The sequence below is a fragment of the Carlito syrichta genome, unplaced genomic scaffold (assembly GCF_000164805.1).
Source record: "Carlito syrichta isolate Samal-C Ts95f unplaced genomic scaffold, Tarsius_syrichta-2.0.1 Scaffold308821, whole genome shotgun sequence".
NCBI lineage: Eukaryota > Metazoa > Chordata > Mammalia > Primates > Tarsiidae > Carlito > Carlito syrichta.
The window spans coordinates 438,403-450,269 of NW_007252917.1; the positions used below are offsets into that span (position 1 = coordinate 438,403).

Consider the following 11,867-nt stretch of genomic DNA (forward strand, 5'->3'; position numbering starts at 1 on the left):
AGACACCAACTGAAAAAAAAAAAAAAGATAAAGCATAATTTATAGCTCTAAGGCCTTTGAGGATTAAATGTGAAATGTGTTAAAATTCCCAGCATTTTCCGTGCCACTTAGTAGGCCATTGATAAAGGCCCTTATTTTCTTGCCTCATTCTCCCTCTTCATGAGGAACTCATGTGTCTTCTTTTATTTTGGTTTACTGAACATTTGAATAAAGATGACAGGATGGCACAAGAAATTTTCAGGGAGCTGAGTATATGAAAATGTAGTAACCACACAGTTTTGCATATGAAATAAAAAGTAAATTTCAAAAAGTAAATTACAAAAAATCTATTTCTCTTTCCTCACAAAGTTCTTGCTCTTCCTGCTAATTTTTTTTTTCTCTTAATGTCCTTCTTTCTTCTCTCCTGAACCATTTTTTTTTTAAATTGGAGCTTCACTCCGTTGCCCAGGCTGGAGTGCAGCGGCATGCTCACAACCACCCCAGCATCGACCTGCTGGACTCCGGCAATCCTTCCGCCTCAGTCTTCCACATAGCTAGAACTACAGGCACGCACTACCTCGCCGCGCTAATTTTTTGATTTATTGTAGAGATGAGGTCTTGCCAAGTTGCCCAGGCGGGTCTCGAACCCGCGGGCTCAGGCAATCCACTCACCTAGGCCTCCCAAAGTGTTGGAATTTCAGGCTTAGGCTACCACGCCCAGCCACCCCTGAACTCTCCTAAATCATCTTGCTTGACTCAATTTCCTCAATATATGTATACTTAGATGCCTAAAACCACCTAAATCACCTAAACATCACCTATATGAGTTTGAGATTAAAATTGCCCGTCACTTGGATTATTCAGTAGTTAGTGATAGAATTCTAGTTTCCAGGGCAGAAAACCTATGACCAACTTTTGGCTAAAGCAGATTTCTTTTAAAATAAAAACATTATTCAAACAGTAGAAAAAGCACTTAACCAGGAGTTAAGAAACCTGAGTCCTGGTGGCATTCCTGCTACTACTGCCTCTGTGGTCCTGGGTAAGTGTCTCACCTTTCTGACTGACAGTCTCCCTTTATAAAATGAGAAATCACAACTCCATGGTCTCTGAGAAGTGTTATGATCTTATATGCTATCATCTGTCGTCCATAAGTTGAATGGTTCAGATAATTGACAAAAAACTTCAGCTCGTTAGGAGAGAATTTTGGAGCAACTCTTTTTATATTATAATTTCACCCTGAATTCACCTAGAGGCTTCTAGTGAAGAAATAAAAGTGTTCAATATGCCCAAGGTCAGTAAGTCTGAATCAATTATCACAGCAGATTATTTGTGCTATTATGTTTACATGACATGCTCTCTTCTCCTGGAGCATTTGTGAGGCTTAGAGACTGCTTTTTATTACCAAATAAAAAAGCTCCCAGCCACCTACACTCAGGAATACAGCAATAATGGATTATCATTATTCCTGACAGCATATGCTAATTCATAGACTTTTAAATGAAGAGAAAGCAGAGACTACAAAATGAAGCATTTTATATTCTCTGAATCTATCATTCCTTGTCATACAATAAACTTTCATATACAATTCAGTCCATAATAATTTATTTTTACAGAAACAATATATTCTAATATGACCTTCTGAAGGACTTGTAACTGTCATTGTTTATTATATATGGCTGTTAAATATAAATTTTAAACAATATTTTAAAAGATGATCCTATTTTTTTATGCTTCAGAAAGTAAAAATATAGAATCTAAAAAGCATATAAAGTCAATGTTGCAGATTCATTCATTCATGCACACTTCTATTTATCCATTCAACACATGTTTTTTGAGGACCTGTCTTTGCTGGGCACTGTTTATAGGTGGTAGAGAAAATAAAGATCAAGGAAATGTTTACTTCCTTTGAAGAGATTACATTCTGTGTGGATTTGACAAAAATAACCACATAGCCCAGAGTCCAGAAAAGAACGGCAGTTGTAGGACTTTGAAAAATAAGTTTATTTCTAAGTGTACTTTTGTAACTGTTTGTATAAAACATTGTATTAGTGTCTTATGGCTGCTATAACAAACAATTAGAAATTTAGATGGTCATACACTGTCTCACATTTCTGGAAGCCAGAAGTCTGAATTAAGGTGTCAGGAGAGACATACTCCTTCCAAAGGCTCTTGGGAACGATCCTCTCTTGCTTCTCACTAGCTTCTGGTGGCTTCCAGCAACCCTTGGTTTTCCTTGGCTTGTGACAGCTTAATTCCAATTGCTGTCTACATCTTTATATGGCCATATTCTCCTTTATGCATCTGTGTTCAAATTTCTTTCTCCTTATAAGGACACAAGTAATTGGATTAAGACCTATCCTTATCCAGTATGACCTCATTTCGTTTGCTTACAATTGCAAAAACTCTATTTCCAAATATGGTCATATTCACAATTCAGGTGGACATGAATTTGGAGGAGACATTATTCAACTCATAACAAACATGAAGATAAATTAAATCAGTATTAATAATCTTTTGTATTATCTATTTCTTTCTATTAATGTTCATTTCCTGTTAATATTTTCTAGACTTAAATTATTTTTAAACTATTAAATGATTTGCAAATCTGCCAACTACATTGTAGCCTGTGACTCAGGTTGTATAGTATTTCCTTTTTTTGTCATTATTGTTGCCTAAGACAAGACAAGAGTCTTTATTTGAACTTAATATTTACATTGGCGGCCAGGTGTGGTGACTCAAGCCTGTAATCCCAGCACTCTGGGAGGCCGAGGTGAGAGGATTGCCTGAGACCACGGGTTCAAGACCAGCCCGGGCAACTTGGCGAGACCTCGTCTCTACAATAAATGAAAGATTAGCCTGGCATGGTGGCGTGCCCCTGTAGTTCCAGTTACTTGAAAGGCTGAAGTGAAAGGATCACCAAAACTCAGCAGATAAATGCTAGAGTGGCCATGACCATGTCACTGCACTCCAGGCTGGGTAACTCAAAAAAAAAAAAAAAATTACATTAGCTGCTTCTTGGACTCAATGTTTATAATCGCTTTTTTCTCCCCCAGTAAAATTAGTGAGGAAAATCTAACTTATCATAGACACTGGTCACTTTGAGAGTGCTATACATTTTTGTCTGATTAGGTCCATAGGATTATTTTAATAGCTTTTCCTTTTAGATCATTTAAAATTTTTATTTTTCCTGTCATAAGTGCCATTCCCCACTCTTTTAACATGTAAGTAGGACAATAGTTTTACCCAGTTGGGACTCTCATCCAAATCAACCGAACCGTCAGGGTAAAATTTTGAGATAGGACCCTCACCTAGCCTGTTTCTTCCCTCCTACCCTAAAAACAGAGCAAACCCCAAATGCAGCACAAACCCCAAGTGTCAAACCCTGAAGCTGACTACCATCATAGACAACAAATACTCAGTACCCTGTCCCTACATCCTGGATGCCTTTCTAGTAATATTTTGCAATCTCTGCTCACCCACTACCTAATAAACTTCTGTGAGCAGAATAATAATAATTTCAAAATATTTCAAAAAGTGAAAGTGAAATAGCCTGCCACTATCCACTCCCAGAGGAAGTAATTGTTTGGTGTGTAGCTAGCCTTTCAAATCTTTTTTCTATGTCTATAATGTTTACATGAGTGTTTGTGTGTCTATGCATCTATTTTTATTCCTATACATGCAAAATTTTCTGGGTTGAATTCTGGTGGATGTTCTACATGTAAACTAGATCATACCATATATACTGTTTTGTAATTTGCTTTTATAGTTTAAAATATATGGAAATTATTTTACCCAGGACTTCTAGCTTTACCTCATCTGTTCAAGAGCTTTCCAATATATAACTGTATCACAGATTATTCAACTGTTTTCTGAATGTGGATCTTTAGGTTTTTTTAATTTGGGGGCTTACAAAAGTGCTGAAATAAACCTAACAATGTTCTGATATTTGGTGGAACTGAAAGAAACAGAATCACTGGGTAAGTACAAATATATATACATTTTATTTTATAGTCAAATACAATCAAAATGTACTCTAAGGATGGCATCAATCTTCTTATATTTTTATGGAAAACTAAACTAATCCACTGTTCATATTTTTTATTATTGGCAAAATTGCACATCTTTTCATATGTTAACTATCCATTTTAGTTACTCTGGTTAGTTTACACAATTCCCTTTACTTTTTTTTTTTTCCTGAGTTGCTTATCTTGATGACCTAGAAGAACTCTATATTATGACTATTAAACTTTGTTTTACATAGGCTACAAATTTATTCCTCCAGGCTAACTGTCTTTCACTTTTGTTTAGAATATATGTTTCTATACAAACATTTTACATTTGTTTGCAATCAAATCTGTCTACCTATTACTTTGTGGTTTCCAGTTTTCATTCCAGACTTGGAAAGGTCTTATTCACCCAAGACTTTAAAGAACTAATAAAGAAAAGTTTAAGAATAATAAAGAAAAGTTTTTGCGCCAGGCTCGGTGGCTCAGCCTGTAATCCCGCGCCTTTGGGAGGCTGAGGTGAGTGGATTGCCTGAGCCCGCGGGTTCGAGACCCGCCTGGGCAGCGAGACCTCATCTCTACAATAAATCAAAAAATCAGCCGGGCGTGGTAGCGCATGCCTATAATTCTGGCTACCTGGAAGGCTGAGGCGGAAGGATCGCCGGAGCCCAGCAGGTCGAGGCTGCGGTGGCCGGGAGCGGCCACTGCAATCCAGTCTGGGCGACAGAGTGAGACTCCAACTCAAAAAAAAAAAAAGAAAAAAGAAAAGTTTTTGCATGTTACATAATAAAAGAATCTCATTTAATTTAGTAATAGATGACCAATAATATGTAAAAAATTTATTTGAACTCTTACCCCTTGTTTTATTTAAATATAATTATCTTGCTTATTTTGAAATGCCATCTTCATGATATGCTATTTCTGGTTTCTTGTCTATTTTCTTTCACAGATGTATGAAATCCTGTCATTAACACCCTGTGTTCATCTCTGTATCTTCATATTATGCTTGGAAATCCACCTCCTTGTGTACAAATTTTCTTGATCATCCACAAGCATTTACCCCTGCAAATAAATCTTAAGAGAAGCTTTTCAAGTTCCAAGATAAAATTCCATTGGGATTTTTAAAATTAAAATTGTATTAAATCAGTAAATTAAAAGAAAATTTCCATATTCACAATAGAGTTTTTCTGTCGAGGAACATTATTTCTTTTGTCTCCTATTTATTCAACATTTCTTTTATTTTTGCCATATTTTCCTCATAAAGTCTCACACATTTTTATAGCTTTGCTGCTATTTTGAATGGGATATTTTTTAAATCCCTTTTTCACTGGCAACAGCTATTAATTTCTTAATGTTTTTCTCTAGAATTCAGCCACTCCCTAACTCTTTTTAAAAATTGTGTCTTTATAATTTTCTAGGTATCTATAAAATATAGTTTTGTCTCTTCCCACTCATTATTTATACTTCTAATTTTCTTCTTGATTTTTACCCAGCTAGGACCTCTAGTACAAAGTTAGATGATAGCATTGATATCTGTAAAAATTGAGCATTGCTCTGCAAAGATTCTTGGGTCTTCTTTTCCCTCATTAGGTACCATTCCATGTTCTCTTAATAACCCAGCCTGGGCCTATTGTAGCATCAATGATACAGACATACAATTCTGTAATCTATGGGCTTGTAAATTACCAGAGCCCTTTCATTCCACTACTATTGAGCTACCAGTTCTTAGTACATAATAGTGGTTCAATTCGTCTGTTCTTCTAGCTTCTAATCTCTATTATAGTCCTTCCTTCAGACTCCTAAAAAAAAGTGAGAAATCCTGTTGATTTTACTCAAATTTTGTCAGCTTCCTCCTTGTATCTCTATTCCTATTGGTACTCCCTTAGTTCAAGCTCTTATTTTCTTTTAAATGTTTCTCTAACTTCAATATACAAGTCCTTTTAAAGGAAAAAAAACTCCATGAACCTCACTGATAAATAAATTTACTTTAATTTTACTTAAAGATGTACAAATAAAATTTGGTATAAATGCCACTCCTTACAATTATAATTCTTATGCAAATCTAAAACCAAACCAAATGTTCACATTAAATATTTCAAAACTAGAATAATTCAAATTACAGTATTAACTTAAAGTGACTGCATTGCTTTGCTGAAACTAGCATACCAATTTTGGATTCAGAGAATTACTATAGCAATGTATGCTCAGATCTGTTTCTGTATAATCCATGTTTGTGTTTCCCCCATTATTTTTATTTTTTTGAGTCGGGGTCTCACTCTGATATCCAGGCTGGAGTGCAGTGGCATGATCATGGCCTACCTCAGCCTTGACCTCCTGAGCTCAAGCTGTCTTCCCACCTCAGCCTCCTGAATAGCTGGGACTAAAAGCATACACCACCACACTTGGCTAACTTTTTGTTTTTTTTGTAGAAATGAGGTCTCGCTACATTGCCAAGACTGGTCTCGAACTCTGGGGCTCAAGCAGTCCTCCCAAATTGGCTTCCCAAACTGCTGGGATTACAGGCATAAGCCACCATATCTGGCTCCTAATTTTTTACTAAAATACTTTTAAAAGTTTTTATTACCTTTTTGCTTTCTTCCCCAGTGAAAGATGAGAATCAAATTCCCCCCTAATTTTTTAATTATAGTAAAATATACATAAGCTTTACTATCTTAATAATTTTAAGGGTATAGTTCAGTGGTATTAAGTACATTCATACTGCTGTGCAGCAACTATCACAGTCATCCATCTCCAGAACATTTTTTATCCTGGAAAACTAAAACTTAGCACATTAAACAACAACTCTCCATTCTTTCCTGCCTCCCACTCCTGACCCTGGCAACCATTATTCTACTTTCTGTCATTTTATGTTGATTATATAACTGGAATCATTCAGGATTTACTTTTGTGACTGGCTTATTTCACTTAGCATAATGTCCACAAGTTTCTATTTTGTTACATATGTCATGATTTCCTTTCTTTTTAAGACTAAGTAATATTCTAGTATATGTATGTTTAATTATTCATCTGTCAATGGACATGAGTTGCTTCCACATTTTTACCTTTTGTAAATAATGCTGCCATGAACATGGGTGTAGAAATAACCCTTCTAGACCCTATTTTCAATTTTTCTGAGTAAATACCCAGAAGTCAAATTGCCGGATCATTTGGTAATTCTAATTTTCATATTTTGGGGGGAACTGTTATACTATTTTCCACAGCAGCTACACCATTTTACATTCCTACCAACAGTGCACACAGGTTCCAAATTCTTCAAATCCTCACCAACATTTATTTTCTGTTTTGATAGTAGCCATCCTAATAGCTGTAAGGTGGTATTTCATTGTAATTTTGATTTGAATTTGTCTAAGGATTAGTGATGTTGACCATCTTTACATGTGCTTTTTTGGCCTCTTGTATATCTTCTTTAGAAAATATCTACTCAAATACTTTGCCCACTTTTAAATGAGGATGTTTGTTTTTTGTTATTGTCTCTGTGTTCTTACCTCTATAACTCTCAAATGGAGACATTTCTTTTGAATAAAAATATTTCACAAAATGATTTTAATAATTCGAGACTTTGTGTGCTATCTCAGAAAAAACAGACTTCATACTTAGCCAAACTCTGGCACTATGCAATTCTCAAATGCCAATTTTAATGAGCTGTCATTTGATAACTCAGTAGAATGTGTTTTTTCATTTGAAGGTAAGGTTAGCATGGGGGAGTTATTGAAATCTGCTTTATATGAATGTATAAAATCAGGTGCAGAAAAATTCTTCACATTTGCTGTTGTATTAACTACTTAAAAGAGATACAAGTTAGATCAGGCACAGTGGCTCAAGCCTGTAATCCCAGCACTTTGGGAGGCTGAGATGAGGGGATTGCCTGATTCCACGGGTTCGAGAACAGCCTGGGTAACTTGGCAAGACCTCATCTCTAAAATAAATGGGAAAATTAGCCGGGCGTCGTAGCACGCTTGTAGTTCTGACTACTTGGAAGACTGAGGCAGGTTTGCCTGAACCCAGTAGGTTGATGCTGGGGTGGCCATGAACATGCCACTACACTCCAGCCTGGGCGATGGAGTGACACTCCGACTCAAAAAAAAAAGAGAGAGAGATACAAGTCGGCACATATAAGACATGATTATGCTGCTGAAGCCCTAGTGAAGGTTCTTTTAGACAGACATGCCTATAATGCTGGGTACTACCTGATAACTCAATTTTTCATCACATTTTTTCCTGTTTTAACTAGTATACTCCATAGCACTTTGTTTATATACTGTACCCAGTCAGAGAGAAAAAAACTTCAAAACATTTTTAAAGCACCAAGTTAGCATTATTTTTTTCTTTCAACAAAGTATATTGTAAGACGGTTGAACTTTCAGATAAACTAGCTCTCAGAATAAAAAAAGAAGGCTGTGTTGCTAATTTACATTATTAAATGATAGTCAAATTTTTGTATTAATGTTTCAGTCAATTTTGATTTTAAAAAGAAGCACAAGTTTCAATCTTTGATAACAAAAAATTTTCTTAGGATGAAACATTTTTAGGCTGGCCCTCAAATGATTTGTTGCTTAGAAAGCAAGACTTTTAAAACTATAAATATTTTCTTGATTCTTCAGAGATACTTTAAATGCCATCCTTACATGAAACCTCCCTACCAGAGACAGTCATTCCTTGGACCCCACAGAACTTGGTTCTTATCTCAGTTACTACATTTAGAACTAAAAATTGTGTTTCTTTACATCATTCTCAACCAATCATCTGCAATGTCTTTGAATGAAGAGATAGTATCTCCATATACCCAATGCAAATTTGGAATCTTGCACATAATAGATACTTAGAAACTGTTTAATAAATAGAAATAAAGGCCACTTCCTCTTTTGCCAAATGTTGCCACCACTCGCATAATGCTCTGGTGCAGTAATGAACCTAAGTGTTGTCCCTTCATCTCTTCTACTTCAGCCAGCATTATGAAAGGGAATTTATTTATAAAAAATTGTATATTTATTTTTACATGTTTAAACTTCAGTCACCTTTCAAGTACTCCCATTTGAGGCAATACATCTACTGAGATGCTTTTTCCAATGCTCAAAGCAGTTTTTGAACTTGTCAATATTGATGTCTTTTAGTACTTCTGCTAATTTTTGTTTCTCTTCCACAATGACCAAACGTTTCCTTTTGAGGACTTTTTCATCCCGAGAAACAAAACAAAACAACAATAACAAAACGCCACTTAGGGTGAGATCGGTGACTAGGGAGGGTGGGGCACAGGCATCATGCTGTTTTTGGTCTGAACACTCAGCACACAGTGTGGGCAGGTGCTCTTCTAAAATCACCAATAATGAAATGAACGAATGCATTGAAATAATCTAAAAAAAAAATTAACTGCAGCCAAATGCAGCCTCTTACAATGCTAGCCGGTACACTGATGCCGATGGTTTTCTAGAACATTTACCTAGCAGGGGAAGCCTGCACTACAAGAGGCCTGGGACTGAGGGGTTTCCTGGGATGCAGGGATTTCTTTTGTTGTTGTTGTTGTTGTTGTTGTTTGAGTTGGAGTCTCACTCTGTCGCCCAGACTGGAGTGCAGTGGCCGCTCCAGGCCACCGCAGCCTCGACCTGCTGGGCTCTGGCGATCCTTCTGCCTCAGCCTCCCCCCTCAGCCTTCCGAGTAGCCAGAATTACAGGTGCGCACTACCACGCCCAACTGATTTTTGATTTATTGTAGAGATGAGGTCTCGCCAAGTTGCCCAAGCGGGTCTCGAACCCTCAGGCTGAGGCAATCCACTCGCCTAAACCTCCCAAAGTGCTGGGATTACAGGCCGAGCTACTGCGGGGATTTCAATCCTAAAAATGGAACAGTCCCAAGTAAACTGAGATGGTTTAGTATCGTAAGTGAACAAAACACCATTATCCCCCATGCCAACTCCCCTGGTGGGCAGACCACATTTAGGTCAACCCAATTAGTAACTCCAGGCCTTACAGGTGATTGGCACATATGGTGTCTTTTAGCCTCCACTCCCCTTTTTCTTTCTGGACTATAAAATTCCTTTAGTTAGAGCAATGGATCTCAAATCGCACCATGCAACAGAATTACCTGAAGGGCTAGTTTTAAAGTCAAGTTACCAGGTGATACTGATGATGCTGTTCTGAAGCCTCAGTTTTAAGAATCACTGCTCTAGAAGTTTGGCATATTACCATCTTATTTTGAGACTAGCATGCAATACAAAAAGGGGTCTGTCAAAAGTATGAAGGGTATAGGTTTTTCTAGGAATCTTATTTTCTTCCTCACGTCTGAAGCATCTCAGTAATAAGAACAGTTTTTTAAAAAGAAACTTCATATACAAAGCATAATAGAAAGGGTTTAAACTTTTAGGCAAGTTTTTGCAAAGAGGTGGAGGTGTTCTCTATTATTGGGTTGACTTTAATGACTGATTTCTCTGTGGAAAAGTTAGTATATGGTAGCACAGTTCTGGTGACATTTGGTTCTTTTAAGTATGCTCAAACTCAACAGTTGAAATATCTTTTGTACTTAATTTGAGTCACAGTTTCACAATTATCATTCCCTCTGGCATACTAAACAGGAAAAAAAGTGCATGCTAATAACACACTCTGCATTTCTTTCAACCTTTGAAAACTTTTTCATGTAACTCAGTATGTAACAAAAATATAAAATCAATTTCAGATCGCAAATATGCATTCAATTTTATGCCCAAATTCTGTCCTTGAAAATATGAATTGCTTCCCATCAGAACACAAATGTTACCACTATCTGTGGAAATATGCCACTTGTCTTCAAAGAAAGGTTCGTGGTTTTTTTGTTTTCTATTTTTTTAATTTTTATTTTTTATTTTTTGAGGTCTCCTTTATAGGGCACAAAGAAAGGTTCCTGACTGCCCTCATTCAGGTGACTGATTTGACCTAGAAGAAGCTGAGCTATGGTGCTTTGGTGGTAGAATTTAAATCCCATGTCTGTAAAAGGTTTCTAGGGAAACAGATTTGAAGCAGAAAAACTTTATCATTCTGATGAATAAAACAAATTTATAAATGCCTCCATTTCAGAAACTAGCTTTCAATTGTAACAACTTTGTTTCTGTCCCCAGCGTTCCGGTGGTGCCCTTGCCATCCCCTTGTGTGCATTCCAGGGGACTGTGTCCCTCCATGCTCCTACAGGGAAAACCCTGTCTCTTTCTACTTACGAGGTAAGCGCAGAAGGGCAAAAAATAACCCCAGCCTCTAAGAAAATAGAAGTCTATCGATCCAAAAGTGTTGGCCATGAACCAAACTCAGAGGATTCTCCTTCCACATTTGCGGATACCAGTGTGAAAATCCACTTGGAAGTCCTTGAAATTTGTGATAATGAAGAGGCCTTGGACACTGTGTCAATCATTAGCAACATCAGCCAGTCCTCCACACAAGTCAGATCTCCATCCCTACGTTTCTCGCGGAAAGAAAACAGATTTGTTTCGTGTGATCTGGGGGAGACGGCCTCATACTCCCTCTTTTTACCCACGAGCAATCCTGATGGTGATATCAACATCTCCATCCCAGACACTGTGGAAGCACACAGGCAGAACAGTAAAAGGCAGCACCAAGAGAAGGATGGCTACCAGGAGGAAATCCAGCTGTTAAATAAAGCCTACAGGAAAAAAGAGGAAGAAAGCAAGGGCAGTTAGGGTCATTTTGTCTTACAAAAAGCAAGAATGGCTCTGCAACTTTAGTTGCTAAAAAAGCCTTTGTTACCAGACCGATTTCCTTTCATTCAGCTTTACTGATTTAATAGTTAATTGTTTCTCCTGCAAATAGCTGGAACTAGTGAGAACACTTAAGTGCATTTGATGTGTTATCTAAAGATCACACACTGTGGTAATTAAAAGATTTT

The 11,867-nt window shown here is 36.9% G+C and overlaps 1 protein-coding gene across 1 annotated transcript in view; it reads left to right on the forward strand.

Moving 5' to 3' along the window:
- The window catches only part of GPR149 (G protein-coupled receptor 149), a 73,375-nt gene extending 61,714 nt beyond the window's left edge, over positions 1–11,661 (forward strand). The window contains exon 4 of the mRNA XM_021716488.1: positions 11,089–11,661. Within this exon, the coding sequence (XP_021572163.1) occupies positions 11,089–11,661 (573 nt within the window). The remainder of the gene's footprint in view (positions 1–11,088) is intronic.
- Positions 11,662–11,867: the final 206 nt, after the last annotated feature.